The sequence below is a fragment of the Phocoena sinus genome, chromosome 11, assembly GCF_008692025.1.
Source record: "Phocoena sinus isolate mPhoSin1 chromosome 11, mPhoSin1.pri, whole genome shotgun sequence".
Classification (NCBI taxonomy): Eukaryota; Metazoa; Chordata; class Mammalia; order Artiodactyla; family Phocoenidae; genus Phocoena; species Phocoena sinus.
The window spans coordinates 34,342,740-34,364,093 of record NC_045773.1 but is presented as its reverse complement, the minus strand read 5'-3'; the positions used below and the strand labels follow the sequence as shown (position 1 = coordinate 34,364,093).

At 44.6% G+C, this 21,354-nt stretch overlaps 1 protein-coding gene across 1 annotated transcript in view; it reads left to right on the top strand.

Moving 5' to 3' along the window:
- CACNA2D3 (calcium voltage-gated channel auxiliary subunit alpha2delta 3) overlaps positions 1 to 21,354 on the top strand; it is a 795,852-nt gene that overhangs the window by 594,866 nt on the left and 179,632 nt on the right. The window contains exon 17 of the mRNA XM_032649095.1: positions 5,422 to 5,496. Coding sequence (XP_032504986.1) covers positions 5,422 to 5,496 — 75 coding nt within the window. The remainder of the gene's footprint in view (positions 1 to 5,421; positions 5,497 to 21,354) is intronic.

Here is a 21,354-nt window from a genome sequence, read left to right as displayed (position 1 = left end):
TTAGAAAGCCACCTTCATGATAAGAGGAAATGAACTCTAATCTAAAACCAGGTGTCCAGGCTCACAAAAGGTGGCCTCCTTAACAAAAGAACTTTCCTGATTGGGTTTACTGAGATGACAAAAGTCTTTCTTCCTATTGTCACCCTGGAGCCCTGACAACCAGGTTCATTCAACAACAAGGCTTTTACAGTTGAAAGTAAGTTTCCAGAGCATGATAGGACATGTGGTTGATCTAAACTCACATAAGCACATGTTGGAAACTGTACAGCTCCCTGGAGATGGAAACTCAGGGTATTTGAGGCCCCTAAAGATAGTGGACTTTACTTTTATTGAAATCCCCAGACTTAGGTACCCAGAATTGCTGGCTTACTGTTTAAGGAAGGGCATCCCACCTTCCTTAACACTCTTAATCCTCTTGCACCATATAAGAAGATGTAGAAGCCCATATATAGGGCCACTATTTAATATATGCCCAGTAAATCAAGAAAGTGTGAACATATAGCAACTGATAACAATTACCCTGTGAGTCTGTTTCTCAGAGCTTCCTCTACTAGGCAATGTACTAAGCTCTTTATAGCATTATCTCACTTAATAATAGGTAGACACTGCCATTACCCTTGGCTAAAGAAACAGAGGCTCAGAAAGTTTAAATATCTCACCAAGTCTCACAACTAGCAATCCAGACTTTTAGCCTTTATTACCCTAGAGCCATTAGGAACAGTAAAGGACAATAATAGTAATAGTTTAAATAATAGTTAAAATATTAAAAATAATATTAATGGCTAAAATAATACAATAAAACATTCATTGAACTTTTTACTGTGTGTTTGGTATGGTAAAAGTGCTTTATATCCACTATTCCACTGAATCCTTATTACACTCCCATGAAGTGGGTACCACTTGACCCCGTTTTTAGATGAGGATACGTGAAATAACTTTCTCGGTATAACTCAGCTAATAAAAGATAAATGAAACAAAGTATAATAAGGGGATAGAGGAAGATCAGCTACAGAAAATTAACCAGCAGTGTCTGAAATACAGGCACTCCTGTTTTAGGCTTTTCCTAAGGTCTGGGAACGAGAGACCCACGTATGACATACCTTAATCTAAGTTATCCTTCCTCTGGTTCCCACAAGAGCTTTGGGAAAAAGGTGTGCATGGCAGGCAAAGTGAGCCATGGTTGAACATGGCTCTCTCATCTAGGAGAGGAGAGCTCCAGGGAGCAGAGTGCAAATTATACCTTTTTCTCTTGATTAACACCTTGTAAAGATGAGTCTGCTCTCGGGGTTTTCCCAGAAGATAGAATTCTTTTTTTTCCCTTAGCTTCATAGATTTTCCCACAAGCAATCAGACTTCCTGTACTTTTTATTAAGAATTCCAAACACCCCAGCAATAATTTCCGGACACCACAGCCTCTGTTAATGTAATGAGCCATTTTATAATTGGGTTCACTTCATTAGCCCAAAGTCTCTGCACTTGGAAGGGAAGCACCTCCTTCCCCGGGCTGTTGGAGCTTGAGGCTCCTGGCCTCCAGAAGAGTATGATTCAGGATGAGGGCCCCTTTGGCAGCCCCAAGTGCTGGAAGGCCTTGTGTCCCATCTGTTCTTTTATTACTCCACGGGACTGCACATTAGAATGGACAGGAAGACTGTTCTATTTCAGATGAAACAAAAATTGGAGATTTCATCTGTGTATTGATTTGGGGCCCAAAACAAATGTTGGACATTGCCATACACAAGTTTAAGGTTTCTGAGAGACTCATCCACAGAATGTGTTTTGAGATTTGCTCAGTTTCTGTTCTTACATCTACATTAGGTTATATCCATATGCCATCAACCAACCAACAAAACATTCTGATGTTATTTTCTCAGACTGTTCTCCTGGGAAGGATGTTAACTAGATAGTTTTTGAATGTCAGAAGACTTTCTCAGGTACAGGCTTGAGGAGGACTGACTATGTACCTCCGATAGCAAATCAGCTTCTACTTTTCAGCTCATGTTCAATATTTACTTTAGCTGAAACTTTAAAGATGAACTAGGTAATATTTGGGTAAAGTAGTGAATGTCTTAAATACATGCAAACCTTAACTGGAGCACCTGTCATGTGTTAGACATTATGCTAGAGACTGGAGACGTCAGAAATGAGTGAGATGATTCCTTCCCCACAAAGAGCCCATTCTTATGGGGGAGGCACTGCCTTATCTAGAACAAGGCAGAGGAAAGAAAGACAACCAGCTAGAGTTGAGAAGCAGGCAGAAAAGTAAGTGTAGCATTTTCATGTATTAGGGTTAAGGTAATAATGGAAAAAATTTTCAGGGTTTTATGGAGACATGGTATGGAAAGGACGGTGCAACAGGAGAGACCTTTTATAGGGGAAGATCCTGAGGCTGAGCTCATAGCATGGGTGAGAATTAGCTCAGGGGAGATGGGAAGGAGCAGTGCTCTGGGCAGCTCCCACTGTGTGAGTAAAAGTCTAAGTGGGAGAAAACAGCTGCAGGGGTGGTGTTGTCCCTGTCGTGTGCCCTGGAGAGGCCATGAGTTAAAGAAGGCAGTGCTGGGTAACGAGGTAGGGGCCAGATCCCAGGGAGACTTGATGGCTGGGCCCATGGATTTTATCTTATACATGAAAGAGGTCTTTAGTGGGTTTTACAAAGGGGAGCAACAGAGTCAGAGTTACCTTTGACTTTGATTAATCTGAAGGATGACTTTGTTGGGGCCAAGCTTTGAGGCAGGAAGTGCAGGTAGGACCATTATGGCAGTCTGTTATATTAAATCTACATGAATGGTAGGGTGGGGAAGCAGAGTTGAATCTGAGTGATTTCTGGAGGAAAAATTAGTAATTACTTAGGTCAAGAAGTTGGGGATGAAAGAGAAAAAGGCGTTTGCAGCTGAGGAGTCTGGGTGGTTGGTGGTGCCGCCGATTGAGAGAGAACAGCAGGAAGAGCAGCGCTAAGGGAAAGAGCCACCCTGCTGCACTGGTGAGCCTGGGGCGCCTGTGGGATGTCCAGGCAGAGACGGCCGACATGCACGTAGATACTGGGATCTGCCACTGAGGGGACAGGCCAAGGCTGGAGCACAGATCTGGAGATCAACAGCATCCAGGTGGTTAATGAATCGTGTTGGGGGAGAGAGAGCTAAAGCAGACAAGGGACGCTGGGGACAGAGACTTAGGGAAAATTAGTGCTTCCAGGTGGGTGCAGGATGAGTGTCCTGTGAAAGGGAGGAAACCCGGGAGTGTGGGTCCTCGCAGCTGAGGGACTAGAGAGTGTCAAGGAGGAGGGGGCAGTCGGCTAACACAACCAGGAAGAGAGAGAGCTTTCTATAGGGTTTGGCAGTTAGGAGGCCACTGGCAACTGTAAAGAAAGGAGTTCTGGTGGCATCTTGGTAGGCAAGGGGTCACAGCAGAGGCAGACTCTAGTAGGGTCGGGCATGAGTGAGCAACAAGGAAGTAGAGATGGCAGTTGAACAGTGAGTAGAGGACATTGTGTGGGAAGGTCAGCTCAGTCTCTGCATCCCAGGGAGGAAGCAGAGAGTTTAGGATAGCTTTGTAGTATCTGCACTCAATTCAGTTTCTTTTGTTTCCCTCCTTCCTCCTTTTCTGCTTTCTCCTTTCTCTACCCCTCTTCCCTCCATGCCAGCTACCCCTCCATAAGCACATGGTATGACCTTGGCTGTCACAGAACTTATATTCTGGCAGGGAGATAGGCATTAAATAATTAAAGGCCTTGACTGATGCCTTGATTACTGATAGTCAGCCTCACAAATAATTGATTATTATCATTTTGACACAAGAAAAGTAGAGGGCATTGGGGGGGCATATGCGTGGAGTTTTACCTTCTTTTGAGTATTACTTCCTACAAGCAAACCAAGAAGTGAAGGAATGTAAATTAGAAGGCACTGAATGTATTAGTTGACTATAAAATATTATTTGTTTGGTCTCATTGTGAATTTCCAACCAAATACCACTTTTGCCTTTAATGGAAAGAGTCAAACTCTCTGAGTCTTTTTTGACCCCTGCAGTCCATATTAAAGTGGGACATAAATAAAGGTAATTAACGCAGTGTTGACTGTGTCTGACATTTTTCCCAAGAGACAAGATGAAAGAGACAAGATACATCTCAGAGGATAGCTGGTTTATCTTTCACAGCATAATGAAATACACTTTTATCATTAGAATCAAGTAGAATCTTATTAAGATTCCAGAAGAAAATGCCTGTTGCCCTTGACTACCATGTGCATATTTACTTTATGTAATGCAAGGAAAACTTTTAATTTCTGGTGTTAAATTCCCTGAAGTTAATTTCACATCACCTTGACGTTAAGCTAACAAGCAGACAGGGTCATTCTTGGTTTGTAAACTCTGTTGTCTGGATCATTTAGTAGTATCATATTCAAGAATGTGAGCAGCAGAGAATTTCCAAGAAAAGTAACAGTGAGGGCTCAGAACTATGAAATAACTCGTTGGAAAAAAACAGAGGATTTCTTTTTCTTCTCCCCTTTCACTGCTCTGGCAAAAGTGGGTTACATTTTCTTTCTTCAGAGAGAGAGAGATCAGTATGGGTTCTGTGCCAGAGGCCATTTTAATACATGAATGATTTGTAGGTAAATTTATTGTAGCCAATGGGTGCAGTCAACTGTGTAATAGAAATATTGTCAAAAAGCTGGGATTATTATTTAAATAAGTGCAGTGTTAAATTTGATTACATACTTTTTAAAGCTAGTAAAACATTTCATTGCTCTCAAACTATTTCCCATAGTCCCATTTAGTCAGAAAACATAAATTAAGTGAGGCTCTGCATAGAAAATTACCCAGGCTTTGTGTCGATGGAAGCATGCATGGAAAAGCTTGGCAGCCTCACAATTTAAAGACGAAAGGATATAAAAAGGGTTGGCAGGCTCCTATATAGGCTGGTGGGGACACTTTTATCCTTGAAGAATTATGGAAAATGATTGCCTAGGAGAGTGCATGCTTGCGATGGCCCGTAGGGGTGTGGAATTGTAGGGAGCCTAGGTGTGCCTCAGAGGGAGGCCCCTCTTGCCTTATCTCAGGTAGAGAGAAGACACCCAGGTTGACAAAGCTCTGTTCACTTGGACATAGGGTCTCCAGAAACATTAGCCACTTGCCTTTTAGAAAATATAATTGTTTTTGTTTTAAATAAATCAAAGTAAGGGCTTTGGATGCCAGCGTGGGTCTGTGACATTTTAAATTGTGCTATTTGCTGAGCTTATCCTGTGACAGGTCTTCATTTCCACCAAATGTCAAGGATCAGTGCCTTGCATTCATTTTAATGAAATATTGTGCTGATAAGGGCTATGAATGCCAGGTTTAAGCTGCACATTACTAAATGTCGGGCTGCTTTCTGCTTTGTGAATTCACCAGGGAGCAAGCTAATGAAGCCTTCTTTCTCGCTTCTTCTTACAGTTAGGGATTCACGGCTATGCCTTTGCAATCACAAATAATGGATATATCCTGACGCATCCAGAACTCAGACCACTGGTAAGAAACATACTTATTTCTGTGTTTCTCCCTTTATGATTTTAAAAGGCTTTCTTCAGTTCTACAGTAATTACACTTTGCAGTTTTCACTTGAAACGCTCAATTCATAATACCGTCTCTAAAAGGTTGTTCTAACAGTTTATAACTAGCATTTTGACATAAAATATGTAAATAATGTAGGGTAAATATATTTACTATCATGGTTTTATATATAAATCCATATATATCTATATGTACTTATATATTTATTTCACATCTGCCAATATATGGAAAAATTTTAAACTCTGGACAGCTTGAAACCCATCATAATAGATACCTTTATATAACAAATGGTCTCTAACACTTCAGTCTGAGACCAACTTATTGAAAGTTACATTTGATACAACAGATTAGATCCAAGATCCCTGGAAATTCATTCTGATGGGATTTGCCCCCAAAATACATTACCCAAGCACAGTGCCTGCTGCCTTGAAGGTATTTGTGTTTAATTGAAACAGTTGAGATTTTTCTCCTTGTCCTGCCTAAGCTGTATCCAGTAGCATTGTTTGGTGAGCTGACATGTAAACCATTTTCTTTCAGCATCGTTTTCACTCTCTCTGAAGTGAGTGGGGTTAGGTCAAATCCAGGACAGCCAGAATATCATGGTCCATTCTGATCCCCGGGGAGAGGCTGCCTGGAGCACTGTGTTGAGGAGCATTCTGAAGGGCAGCCAGGCTTGTCAGATAGGAGGCCCTGGTCCACTGTGCCCTCTGGAGGGGCACAGGCAGTGAGTGCACCATGTTTGCCATCCCTGGACTAGTTGTAATGTGTTGAAAAAAGGACATCCTTTTCGTTCTGTGGTTAGCTAATTTTAAGGAAGATATAAAAGTATAAAGAGTAATATAGTAAACTCTGCTTTTGAATGTTAAGAAAGTGTAGTTCAGGGCTTCCCTGGTGACGCAGTGGTTGGGAGTCCGCCTGCCGATGCAGGGGACACGGGTTCGTGCCCTGGTCCAGGAGGATCCCATGTGCCGCGGAGCGGCTGTGCCCGTGAGCCATGGCCGCTGAGCCTGCGCGTCCGGAGCCTGTGCTGTGCAACGGGAGAGGCCACAACAGTGAGTGGCCCGCGTACTGCAAAAAAAACAAAAAACAAAACAAAACAAAGAAAGTGTAGTTCATTTCCTATAGCTACACACACACACACACACACACACACACACACACACACACACACGCACATCCACCCCACATGTCTTTTTCCCTTTCATCAAAATTAGAAAATAGCAATGCCTGCTATGCAAATGTTTATTGGTGAAACGTCGTGGGGACCAGTTTGCTTCTCACTTGAATCATTGTTTAGAAAAAGTCCATGTTTTAGCTCCATCATCATCCAACTTTGCTCTAATTGCCCTGGTATTAATGGAGTCATGGCCACATCATGTGGATCCCATATGCATGCTTCAGGATGGGAGTTAAGGTAATACTTGACTTCAACAATCTTTTTATCAAAAAAGCGTTGAGTTAACTGGTTAGCTAATTCCAAACATAACTCAGAATCATTGAAAAGTCCGATTGAAAAAGCTACTAACTTTTTAAGGATATTTAAGTCTAAAAACATATTTAAGTTTAAAAAGCTTAGCACATTACCCATTTCTAAGCCTTCCAGTTGGGGTTGCCTGTTGGTGGGTGGTAGGAGTTATATATTTGGTGTGGCTGAGTATGGGCTCCTAGTGCTTATTTATTCCAAGTTGGAGTGGATCAGAGTAAATGAAACAATCAAACCTGGATCTTCCACTAGTGAATGAGTAACTTTCTATGTATCAGCTTTTAAAGAAGGAACAAAATGGAACCAGATGTCAGAAGTCACCAAGGTACCTTTCCTTTCTCTATAGCAATGGAAATGAGCAGCTCCCATCTGCACAGTCAACTCACGAAGTCTTTCTGGTCTTTTATATCTCCTGGTCATGCAGCAAATGGTCTGTTTGCAAATAATCCATCTCATGTACTTTCCAGAGCTGTGGCCACTGAGAGGGCAGCCAAAAGGCTCTTATAAAAACAGGCCAACCAGTCAAGACTGATCATCTCCTGACAGTGCAAATACTCACAAATACAAGTCATTTCTGTTCTTCTCACTGTTGACACATTGCACTGAATGATTTCACTGGAAATGGTAGCTAGGGTCAAATTCCCATAAATGGGGTGACCCAAGCAAATGCTGCACATCTCACTTGTGAGAACCCAAGCCCAAACCAGATGAAGCATTTTGCAATTGATCCATGATAAGAACATAAGGAGTGGCCAGGTCAGTGAGCCATCTATCCCATTTATCAGTCTGTGACCCTGAGGCCCTGACATATTTAGAAGAGGTTTGGCGTGATGCCCACCATTGAGGATTACGTGAACTAACCCATATGAATGTGATCAGTAGTGAGTGTTGACCCTGCCTTGAGTTTTGCATTTTCCTACTGGGAAAAAGACAGCGGTGAAGTGGAAGGAATTCCACTTCAGCAGTACACAAGTTGTCCTTGATTCCTGGTCCTGCCATATCCCAGCTGTGTGACTTTGGGCAAGTCACACAGCCTCTCTGAGCATCATTTTCTCTTGTAATCTTGCCATAACCAAAGTATGTAATATTACTGGTTGTCAGTGTAAATGGGATAATGCAAGTAAAGAGCCTTGTGTGACAAAGCAGGCCCCAGGACATTTTGCGGACAGTGGCGGTTATACAGGCACCCCGTTTGTGTTTTATTGATTTTATTGAACTATGCCTGGCTGCTATAAGGGTTGGGAGGACATGGTGGTGGTGGATGCTTGGGAGTGGGGTTGGATTTAAAGAACACTTTTTATTATTCAGTTGGTTCCGATTATTGTGATAAACATTGGTGAGGGATTGTATACACACAAAAACAAGTGAATAGATACAGGGTCCTTGGAATCACGCAGTCTCCATGCAGTTCTACTTTGAACCTGGTATCAACTTAGTCTGTGCAACCGCAGCTGAGCCTGTTTATGCCTGCTGTCTCTCCCCTTCCCTCTATCTCTCTGTATCTGTCTGTCTGTCTGTCTGTCTCTCTCTCTCTCTCTCTCATACACACACACACACACACACACACACACACACACACCCTCAATTTTCTGGGCCAACTCTGAGCTAGAAGACAAGCAGACAGTAGCTACACTGGGATGTTCTGTGTGAGCCCTACCACGTGAGGAAACCGAAGGGTTTTGTTGTTGTTGCTATTGTTGTCTGTTTGTTTTCAGAGTAGCAATAAGGATATACTAGCAGCTGCAGTAACTGAAGAATGACAGTTAAGAATCAGTCCACATGGGGGGAATAACCCCAGCTCTGGCACATACAAGTGGTTTGTTTCTCTCTGTCTTGTTCACGTGAGCAACAAAAGCAGAAAGCTTCATCCCTCCTTCTCCCTCACCACCAGCCTCTCAGCACAGAGGAGGAACTCAGGAGGGGAATGAATGAAGGGATCCTCCAAAGCCACTGTTCGGTTTTCTCTTACTTTGGGTCCTTCAGGATAATGTAATTGGTGTGCTTCCCCCAGAAACCAGTGTCTGCACCAGGTGTAAATGCACCAGGTCAGACCCTCACACACGGCTGGGGAGAGCCAGCCGCCAGCAGCTTCCTTGGCCAGCTCGGGCGGGGAATCCTCACTCCAACCTGATTGGCCTTCTCCAAGCCCAGCCATATAATCGAATCCTTGTTACAAATGGATGTTCCCCTCGGTTCTGGCCAAGGCTGCTAGCTTAGCATGGTGGGTGCAAGTGGGAGGTTGTGGCCAGTGCAGAGGATGGAGCAGACTCACTTAAAATAACTCCTATTCCATCTCCATCTGCCACTGAGATTGTTTCTGCCCCTGCAGGCAGAGGAAAGAAGTGGGTTTCCTAAAGCACAATACCAATATTTTCCTTATTTGTCTAATAAAATTTTCCCCCCAAACTTAATATTTGGTTTGATTTTATCCAGTATTTTCTTTCATCTTGTATGATTTGGGTGTGAATCATGAAGTGTCTCCAAAAACAGCTCAGATGTAGGAGGCTTACTCAGCAGACTGGCTTTGGTTTAATTGGCAAAGCTGCTCAAGTAAGACTTTTCTGTTGATAAGTGGGCTCTCTGTAGTCTTTGTCCAATTGTTTCTCAGCCACCCTGTCCTTGCCACCTGCTTGGGACTTCTGGTAGACTAACCGATGTTGATTCAACAAACATTTATCCGGCTCCTGGTGTGCTGGGCCCCGTGTGTTAGACTGGGGACTGATGGAGCTATCTTACCATGGGCTGGGGGCCATATCACGGGTGGGAAATAGGACAATAGCACAGCAAGAAGGATTCAAGTCAGACCTTGTGGAACACTTTTTGAGTAGTTATTAAACATCTGGAAGTTTTTTCTTGTTCTCTGCCCCTCCTTAACATTCAGGTTAAAACTATTTCAAAGCAGTTGCTTAGAGTTACTGTTTAAATTGATTCTTCTTGCACTTTATTCTTCCCATGTCTCTGAGAGCTTTATGAATTTTTCTTAAAATGTGGAGCCCCTAATATCTCTTTTTCTTTTGCCCTACAGAGCATTGAGGGCGATAAGACTAGGAAGGGACCACCTTTGCCATGATCTTATTTTCTTTGAGATTTTGGTAATCCATGTGCCCCTCAGTTTTAGAAGAAAGGGACATCTGAGTTGATTGCCTTTCCCAAGGAGGCCTGGAATGTGGGCCTAGTCAAACCACCAAGAGAACACAAAGAAGGCTCCCTTCCAGCAGCCACAGCACAGGCAAGCCTCCACAGAGGAGCCTGGGGCAGGCAAAATCTAGGACTCACTTCCACGAAACCCACGTTGACATTTGCCAAAAGCTATTTGTACTGTATCTTCAAGCTCATCTTCAGAAGATGAGGAAGGATGCTGAAGGGTTTCTATTCTGGATGAAAATTAGCCAGTCACATGGGCCACTGCGTGTAGTGGTGGATGAGATGGAAGTTGGGTACGATGGAGAGAAATCTTCATTCCTTCCCTCAATGTTTGTTAGATGGCCACCATGTTCTAGGGCTGAGCAAGCTGCTCAGAGTGGTTGCAGAGAAGTTCCCCATCTCAGAGAACTCAAAATCAAATAGAATGGATGCGATTTTATATGTAGGGTGTAAAAGTAACCATAGACACAACTAGGGAAGATGCATTTTGTATTTGTTACTGTTGTTGTTGGTCGTAGTCATTTTTTTCACATTCGTTGATTCCTTTTTGTGTGGCAGACACTGTTCAAAGTGTTTTAAGTTGTTAAGGCTTTTAATTATTAACTAGTTTAATAGCAAGCCTAGGATGCTGGAGTAGTAGATAGGCCCAGAGGCTCAAGGCAAGGGTGTGCGTGATGGCAGGCCTGGGTGGAAGGTGGGTCTAGAAGGCAGCCTGGAGTTAGACTGTAGACAACTGGGGGTGCCAGGCTGAGGAGCTGGGGTTCTCCATGAGGCAGTGCATATCCCCATGTTACAAACAGGAAGGTGAGACACCAAGCGATATGGTGGTAAAATGACTAGAAAGAGCCGGAACCAGGAGCCCCCAGATCAGTTTGGATGTGCTAAATTCACTGTGCTACATTGGTTGGTTCTTCAGGAAATGGGAGGCAGAGTGGCTGGAGGATGGGAGTGACCGAGAAGCCTGGTCTTTGCAGCCACATGGATGAATAACAGGGTCATCATCAGGTGATTATAGTGAGAATCTGTCTAGACTAGTGCTGTCCAGGAAGAATGTAATGCAAGCCACGAACATGAGCTGCCTGTGTAAGTTAACATTTTCTAGTAGCTACATCTAAAAAGGAAATAGGTGAAATTAAGTTTAAGACTATATTGTATTTAACCCAGTATATCCCAAATCACATTATTTCAACATACAATCAATATAAAAATTATTAATGAAATATTGGCCATTTTTTTCATACTAATCTTTGAAAGCTGGTGTATATTTTACACCCACAGCACATCTCAATGCCGACATTTGAGGAGCTCAAGAGCCACATGTGGCTTGAGGCTGCCCTCTGGAACAAAACAAGTCTAGAGTGTAGCCAGACGTTTTGAACCAGATGTTTTAAACTCAGTCTAGAGTGTAAACAGATGGTAGCACCTCCTCTTTCCTTAAAGTGGATTAGAACAAGCTCCACCACTACCACCAATCTTTCATCCTGGGAGTCTGTGCAAACAGTTGGGGGCTACGTAGTCTCCTCCATTGTGGCCTCGGCACCTCCCTTCCAGGCTGTCGGGTCAGCACAGATTGGCTCTGCCTGTTTCAGCCCCATGGTTTCCCACCTAACCCATGTAGATGCCCTAAACCAAACTGTGCTGCCCAGGCCAGGGGGTGGGGAGACTGAGCTGTCAGGTTATCTACATCAGAATACTCAGACACCAAACCGTTCCTGTTGTTCTGTCAAACTCAGCTTAACTCTTTAAGGATCCCAAGTTCTGCGGATAACAGTGTCATCTTCCCATTACTGAATTGCCCCACTCCCTCTGGAAGTTAATGTTGTTGCTTTACCCACAGCCTGAGTTCTGCCTGATGTCACCAGCAAGTCCCCGTGTTACTCCTTGACTGTCCCCGCCCCACTCCAAATGTTGATTCTGTTTCTTTGTTCTCGTGGACGCCCAGGCAGTTCATTTTTCTGTGCCCTTTTGCTATTGCACATGGGTTATAGATGGACCCTGGCAGAAGGTCATAGATAACACAGATTGACACGTGAACATGCTAATAAATGTAAATATTCTTATGCCAAAGTCCTGTCATAAGGAATGAAATGGACATTCCTATGGACACATGTAAATATGTTAAATGCTAAGCAGACAGCGCATATCAAACACCAGTTTAAATGGGAACTTGAAAGGAAGGACCGCTATCAGAATCCTTGTTGAAGTCCACTGACTTAGTTCAAGCAATGGGCCCTGTGAGGAGATTCTGTGTCATTCCCAAAAAGTTCAATGTGAGGTTTAAATGTGATTTTTATATCATGATGCAGATCCTCAATCATGCAAGGACTAGCTTCTATCCCACACATCTAATCGTTTTCTTTTTTGTTTAAGTTTTGGACCAGGAATGCCTCAACTAATCTTCCTTCATTTCTTCTTCCCATCCACACCCACTCATTGCAAATGCTAAGGGTTCTTTTTAGTTCAACAGGTGTGGGTGTGGCCTCCAGCACTGACTTTTTCTGGATCCCTCCCCATGCCATCCACCCTCATGTCCTATTGGTTCCAAAATGCACCCCAAGTCCACTCCCCTCTGTCACTCTTGACAGGGCCTCTGTCCTGTCTTTCCTGGATGACTTCGGTTCCCTTTGAGCTCTGCTCTGGACACCTATTTTTGTACCCCCCTCACCCCATCCCCCACCCCCACCCCAGCATTATTCACTCAGCAGTCAGCAGGGGCTTTCACAGGCATCACTCAGATGGTCTGGCTTCCCTTGGCATTTACAGTAAAACCCAAACTCCAGGCCATGATCCCAGCACCCTGCCAGATCTGGCTTCACCTCTCTGACCTGCCAGAGTTGCGTGGCTACCCACCGTGCTCCAGGTATACTCCGGCCCTTTTGTCCATTCCTCAGAAACACCAAGCTCCTTTCTGTTCCAAATCCTTGTGCCTGTTCTTCCCTTTACCTGGAATCTTGTCCCGGATACATCTGTGACTGCCTTGTTCTCAGCTTCCATGTGTCATCTCACATGTCACCCCCACAGAGAGGCATCCTTGCTCTCTGACCAAAGGAGCCACACATCTCCTCCATCACTCCCCATCACATCCCCTATTTTAGTTTCCTCAGGATCACTTATCACTCTTGGGAAAGGTCTCTATGTTCAGCCTCTCCTGCCCCATCCCTTGTGATTTCCTGTGACTTTGCTGCTGTATCGAGGGCGTGGTTGGTAAATATTTATTGAGTGATTTTGATGATGTTTGAAGGGTGCTGGTGACTAAATATCTGGGTACCAATTTCCTACAAAAAATGAGAAGTGCAGGTGTCACATGTTTACTCATCAAACATTTACTGAGTCCTTGCTACGTTGGACACAAAACTTGAAGCTCATGTGATTGGTCAAGCCCTCCTTTCTTTCTGCCCCTGCCTCTGCCCTCCTGCTGGCCTGCAAACATTCATCAGATGTTCCTCAAGTCAGGCACTGTGCTAGCTGATGGAGACATAGAAGCAGGTAGAAGAATGTCTCTGCCCACAAGGAACTCATTGAGCAAAGCAAGAGTTCTTGATAGCAAGAGAGGCCAAGAAGAGCTATGTGCTCACAGGGGAAGCATCTTTTTTTGTTGAGAAAGGGTGCCCTGAGATGTTGGAGGGCTTCCCAGAGGAGGTGGTATGCACACCAACTGCATCCACAGTCCACTTTGGAGGACATTTCTTCCTACTCAGTGGGGGTTCCCACACGCTTCCCGGGAACTCTGTCCTCAGGCTGGACCAGGCACGACTTTTCTCTCTGGTCTCAGAACCATGCATCATGCTGGCCCCAGCCTGTCGTGGTGTAGCGGGTAGGGACCTAGCCTCATTTATGGTCCTTTCTATGGCTCCCAAAGGCTGGAATCCCATCTCAGCCCACTCTCTGTTCAGACTGCTGTGAACTGAACGAGACTGGCCAGTAGGTGGCGCGCGGGCACCGCAATGTGCCTGGTCCCTGAACACATTCTCAAAACACAGCCCAGGAGAGTCCTCTTAATGCCAGGTCTGAATCCATCCCATTTAGTTTAAAAGAAAGAATGAACAGATGCTTAGTAAGTGTGTCTGCTCAGAGGAGTGTGTGCTCGGAGAAAAAATAAACAAGACTGCGTGACCCCCACGTAGCGAGCCTGTTCTTTTTGAAATACATCATTTGGCAAAGGAGAAAACAGAGCCTTGCGTGCTTTCCACTTGATGAAATTGTTGAGGGCAACGGTTGGAACTGCCTGGGTCTGGACACTTGATTGGAAGCATTGCAGCCCTGAGCAGGGAATGCTTACACCTCGTGAGCTTCAGAATTAAGCAGATTAGAGGGGTACCTGGCTTTCTGTTCTGCAAACCTCAAGAACTCAACAGCCTCTTGGTCCCCAAGTTCTGTGGCCGGGTGTGTACATGGACACGTAGGACATAGATGGGGTTTAGCAGAGAGGGGACTAACAGTGACAATGCAGTTGTTACTTAGCGTGTCAAGAACCAGGCTCCTTGCCTACCACCTTTGTGTGTTTTGCCTTTTTTAAGTCCTCACGGCATCCTGTGCATTAGTGCTTATTTCAGAGAGATTAACTGATGCCTAGGCCAAGGACTGTCAGTCAGAAAGCAAATTTGGCTCAATGTTCAGAGAAAAAAAAAAGACAACTATGAACAGTGTCATTTTTCATAAAGTTAAACCTATTCAATTGAACAAACTTCCTTAATTTGAAGCAGTGTTATAAGGTTCTTTTATAAAATGAGCGTTGGGCTAGAGGGCTTCCCTTGGCTTCTGTGGACAGTTTTCCTTTTTGCCTCTGCTCTCTGCCCCCGCACACCACCTGCATGGCACTCAGGGTGGCTCCTTTGCTCTCGGCTATGGATGGAGTTTAGCTAGTGGGGGACACAGACTCAGAAGAAATGGAGAGAGGAGAGTGGGGTGGGATTGTATATTCAACCCTGTGTCCTCTGGGACTGGCTGCACCCAATCTAAAGCCACGTTAGCCTCCTTTTCTCTGTGGGCTCCTGTGACTGCTCCTTCCTCTGTCCCTTCACACAGAGTGGAAGAGAAGGTCCTCACTGCTTCTGGCTTCAGGGTACCACACCATTTCTTATAGTTTCCTACACCCTACCCCACTGTTCCAATAGCCTCTTTATTAAACCTTCCTTAATTAGCCAGCTTGACTATGCCATGTGATTCCTGCTGGGCCCCTGACTGATACAAAGGTAAGAATACATGGAAGGTCTGTTTTTCTCAAGTCCTTAGTATGCCAATAAAGAAAGGAAAAAGAAGAAAGGAAAGAGGAAGAATTAAAAGGAAAGAGAGAGGAAGGAAGGAAGGAAGGAAATGAAGGAAGGAAGGAAATAAGGAAGGAAAAGAAAAGACAAGAGCAAAAGGCCCTCTATCAGGTCCTTTATTTATTTATTCATTCATATTAGTTAATTCATTAATCTCTCATTGTGGTAGGAACAGAGAGCTTCCATATACACTTCTAGTAAATTCCTCTTTTGCTCAAGTGATAAAGAATTGTTATCTGTTGCTTACAACCAGAGCAGCCGGGTTGATACAGTTGTGAAATCCCCAAATCTGGGAACCATTGCTGGTGTGGCTCTGACCCCTCCTCTCTACTTGCCTCCCTCTCTCCCACTCCCACCCTCCAAAACTTTCCTCTCCACACCACCCTATCCCTTCGTCCCACCAGGCTTCTTGCACAGGTCTTTGAGTTTACGCTCCACACTACATTATAGAAGTCCCTTGACACATCTGTCCCCTCACTGCACTGCAAGCAACCTGAAGTCACTAATCAAATAGCATTTTATTCACCCTTGCATATCCAGGACCTGGAGAGATACCTAGCAGATGAAGTGGAATAATAAATAAATGGGAGAGAAGACCCATGTATAGGAAATTGATTATACAATGACACAGTGTATTATTAAGTACCAGGGTGGGAATACTGACAAGAAGGAGAATTTATAAAAGGACTTGGTGTCTAGCTGTGGAAGGGGTGGCTAGAGAAGTCTGCCGGGAGTTAGTTTGCATCCTGTAAGCTTCAGTTCACAATTGGTGATCCAGTCCAGCATATTAGGGAGCAACAGAAGGCTCTTCAGACACCTAGATGTGTAACTTGCTCCTACTTGTGTTGCTGTAGCCCACCTTCCCTCCCACCGTTCCTTCCCTCATCTGGCATGTATTTATCGAACACCTCTCCTGTGCCAGGCACTCTTTTAGATGCTGGGGATCAAGTGATAAGACAGACATAATTCTTCCTTCATTTGGTCATGGAGAAGATGTCTTTTTTAAGCTCATAAGTAAGCAAATAAAAAGTATTACACATTTTGGATAACCTCTCCAAAGGAAACAAGGACCTGAGAGAAAAAAGTAGGGACATGCCCTTACCTTTAGTTGGATGGTCAAGGAGAACCCGTGTTAGGGATGACATTTTAAGCTGAGCCCTGTAGCCCTGAGGGGGAGAAGAAATTGCTGTGCCAAGAGAGTGGAGACTAATTCAGGCTGAGGAAACCGAGTATGCAAAGACCCTGAGGCACGGGGAGATTTAAGGTGTTGTGTCTGCAATCTGGGTAGATTTAGGACAGACTTCCAAAGGACAAGGGAAAGTGCCTTGAGGTTTTATTGATAAATTCCTATTGGAGAACACGCTTAGTGGAGTAGTTCTGTGAATGCCCTACCCATGTCCCCTCGGCCCTCACCTCTGTGGGGGCCAGCCTAACTTGCGGCTGCCAAAACCCTAGTGAAGACTTTCTCTGACTTCTGGAATTCACTCCTCTCCTGCACGCAGCGGATGAGATGTGCCAGGGAATTAGCATCCTTCCACCAAAGATTGGTGAGCACTCCCACCTCCCAGGTGGGCTGCACACCTGTACCACACTCCTACTCCACACTGGCTCCCAGACCCCTGCAGTCGGATTCAGCTTGGGGTGCCCACAGCGCTAACATACTCGATGATGCAACTTGTGTTGGCTGCCTGCCCATCATCTCTGTCTCTGAGTCACTTTGCTATGTCCCTACAGGCATTCCCTGGGAACCCATCCCAAGGAAAAACCTTGCCCTTGAATCCTGGTCTTAGGGTCTGCTTCAGAGGGGACTCAAACCAAGACACCAGTGGACTGATATGTCTCTGCAAAAATTGATTGCTCTAGACTAGAGCTTCAAATACAGTTCTGTGTGCGTACATACCTTAGCTTTAAAGTGATGGTGTCAGGCACATTTCCCATCTCTGTTTCAGGGCGCTGCATGTGTATTCACCTCACATTGGCCTGCTTGCACTTAGAAGCACCAGAGAGTGTTAGTTTTATTGCTGTTAATAATGGAGAAGGCACTTTAAGGAAATATGGTTTAGAGATAGGATTCTCTGCTGCTTTATTGTTTGGCAAAAGGATTTGATGAGGACAAAGCTTTTGTTTTCACTGGACACACTCTGACCTTTGTTTTACTAGATTAATTTCATATCTAGAGTGCCCCATCTTGGATGATGAATTAGCAATAAAAGGCTCATCAAAATGTAATTACAGGCAATGTGTTGAATAATGATCTGTTAAAAATTCCTATAGATTTGTCTGCACCTCCTTCCCCTTGTGGGGGAAATGAGCCTCAGCTGCTAGCTACTAGCCTGGGCTCAGGAATGCAAAGCCTAGCCACATTGTGAGACTGAGATGCGAGAGCTGGCTTCCATCATTGTCCAGTGTCATCTAATTGATCAATTGCTTTTCTCCATGTGATGCACATCTTTATATAATTTAAAGGACCATCTCAACGGGGGTAGGAATACACAGGAAGTGGGAGCTCAAGGCGAAGTGAAACCCTCACCTCCTCCATCTGCAGCAGCCTGTTGTAGGGAGAGTTATTAATTAAAATGTTAACTGCCCAGACAATAGCCGGCAGACCAGCATGAAGAGTTCTGGGAAGCAAGCATTAAAGCTTTCATAACTATGAATTCCAGGAAAGTTTGTTCCTCCTTAAAATAGGAAAACAGAGCCATCTTCATCTAAGAAGAGGCCAGACTGGGCTGTGAGACTGAGGTTAGGTTTCCTCGAGGAGGAGCTGGACTTATTTCTCTCCAGAGAGTTGGGAGAAATCTAGCCTTACCCTCAGTGTATTGAGGACCCTGTAAAACCTACAGCTGGGGCTGACAGCAGAATATTCATATGATTCAACAGTGTAAACGCCCACCCTCATTTGAATAACTGAAGAATTCAATCATTTGAATGCCAGTGATGATTCCTCTGTGAGTTTACATTTTAGAAAGACAGTGCATCTGAATCCCCATGAGAGCATTAAATTGCTATCTAATTAGCAGTCCCAAATTATATATATTTAAGAGATAATTAAAGGTTTGAAGGCTGTTGGAATAACTGGTTATACATTTAAATGAATCACTAGAAATTTGTTAGTAATGTGTGGCGTTTTCTTTTATTTTTTGCTTCCCTCTTTGAAGTTCAATAGACCCAACCTCGAGGGGTTAAGTCTGGTAGCGGTAAGATAAAGGCAGATGTTTTTAATTATTGCAACTCAAACCTCCAAATAATTATAAGCAGCTGTCATTTTTACATAATCCTAAATGATAATACGCAAAGAATGCAAATAAAAAGGTTGAGAACATGGGCTTTGGGGCACAATCTTTTAATCCCCACCACACCCCTGAACTGACCGTTGCCCTTCATTAAGGAGGTGCCCAAACCATTATGCTCTTCAGTCAACTTTTGTAATCAGGTGACAGGCCACATGTATTTCTGAACACCTCCCAGGTGCCATTTCCACATTCTCCATGGATATTTTCATAGCAAAGGGAATCAGGAATGAATTTGGGATATTGAGGCCAGAAAGCAGTTTGGCTAAGCCAGGCAGGGCTTTTGCTGAAAGCTTTTCTCAGCTTCACTTGCCCCTTTCTCTTTGGGACAGGACCCGGGTGATCCCCCACCACCACCACTAGCTGGCATTTCTTTGGTTTGTGGCTGGGGATTTCATAGGATGGAGTGCTTTTGTGCCCCAGCTGGCCAGGGCCAGAAATGCCAAATGACAGGCTGGCCTGCCAGCCTCACCCCAGGGATCTCTGGGTTCAAGTCTGAAATTCGATGCTTTGTGTGCCTGTCTCTCCCTGGAAGGACTGAGACCACCTGAGGAGGAGCAAATCAAGGGACATTTATCATTGTCACGATGGCCTCTTTTTGGACCCAATGACTATAAAACCAAAGTCCCACAGATAAATGCACGCAATTCACCCCATGCAGAGTGGTGGCCAGACTCTGCAGGAAACAAATCTAGAACATCATCTGAAAGGAACACACATACACACATACAGACTCCAAGTTAAATCAAAAGCCCAAGAACCCTTCTGCTAAGGAATGCTCAAGACAGATTTAAATAGACAAGGACCCTGCTTGGCAGAAATGTGCCCAGGCAGAAAGACGTGCCCAGTGAGCTAAGCTTAATTTCTTGGGATTGGGAAGGATAAACAGAGGAAAGAGGAGAAAAAATCCTGTGGAGGGTTTGTCTGGGACATTCAGAAGCTGACAGGCATCACGGGGTGCTGTTACCTCTCCCCAGTGAAGAAACTAAGGATTTCAGAAATGTATCCTGGGTATTAGAATCAGTTAAAATGTTCTAATTCTCCCAGATGCCTGCTTCTCCCCCCACTCTCCCCCTAAAAGCCTCCTCTGGAGTTTCTAAGTTTCTAGCTACACTCCAGGAAGAGGGTTTGGGTGTGACTGGGACAGGTAAGGACGTTTGTCTGACTCCCAGTACTGCAGCAGGTTTGAGAGTTCTGTGGGTTGGATGCCCTTAACTGATGCCTATTTCATCCAGATTCAAATATAAGTATAAATAGTACATTCACATATATTTCATGGAAAGATTCCTTTGAGAGTTAATAATTTGAAACTCAGCTCTGCTCAAGGTGGAATTCCAGGCAGCTGGTTGATGATGACTACAGGTCACTTTGCCATGATCCCCTTGCTGTGTCCTCGAAGGACACATCTTAGGCAGGCACTGGGCAGCAAACTCAGGTCCACCTATGGGAGGTTCACCAGTACATGTTTCTCCATGGAGCAGAACAGTCTCTTGAGGCCACAAGTCTAGGGTCACCCTCAGCTCTGCTACTATCAGCTGTGTGACCTTGGACAAGTTGCTCAACCTCCTTCTAGTCAGTTTCCTCCACTGAAAAATGAGGACAAAAATAGTGCCTACTGCTGGGATTGTTATGAGGATTAAGTGGGTTCATGTACATGAAATGCCTAGAATAGGCCAGGCATGTGATTGGTGTTATAACGTGTACTTATTAAGTAAGGACCCATCCTAATTTGTTCATTCACTCTGTTTACTCATTCATCAAATATTCATGAAGAAACTACTCTTTGCCAGGCACTCTCCTGGCAATGTAGGTTCAATGCTGAACAAGAAGTAGCCTCTTTCCCAAAGATGCTTGGGACATAGTGGAGGAGATGGGCAAGGAAGCAATGACTTTGCAGTACTGTGTGTTAGTCATGGAGATAGAGCTACCACGGGATGCTGAAGAGGATACAGGAAGGACCTGAACTGACTGGGGACAGGCCAGTGCAGACTTCCCAGAGAAGCTGATGTTTTGGCTGAGTGCTGAGTGGCCGCTTGACTCTGAGTTGGGTTGAAGGGTGTTGGGAGCAGATGGAGTGGCATGTGCAGAGACCTGATGGCAAGAATGACAGTGACCCTTTTAGCAGTCAGCACAGTCTAGCTGGGGAGTATGGGGTGAGAGGCAGGAAGTGGTGAGAGGCCAGAGCAGCAAGCAGAGGCAGGGTGATGGGGATTTGTGGCATTCGGGAACATTGGACATCAACCTATGAGAAGTAACAGGGATTTCAGACTGAGTGGTGATGTGTAATCCGATTAGGGTTACAGAAGAATCCCCCTGGCAGGACTTGGGAAAATGGATTGGAGGTTGGAGTCCAGGCACGGGTGCTTAGAAGACATGTGCCCTCATCAACAGCAGTATCATGGTGGCCAACACTAAGCTGATGGCAAGAGGGATGGAGAGATGCAGTTCAGTTCTAGGAGACACTTAGTAGAAGCAATGAATGTGGTAGTTTGATGAGCCTGGCTACTTTGCCTGGCCCACTGGCCTCTTTCTTTATTATACTCACGTGTTCCAGCCTTTGCCCATGTCTCCATTGTCACAGGCAAATATAAGAGAACTCAGTCAGCCTTGCAGGGAACCTTTGTTTTTCCTATAA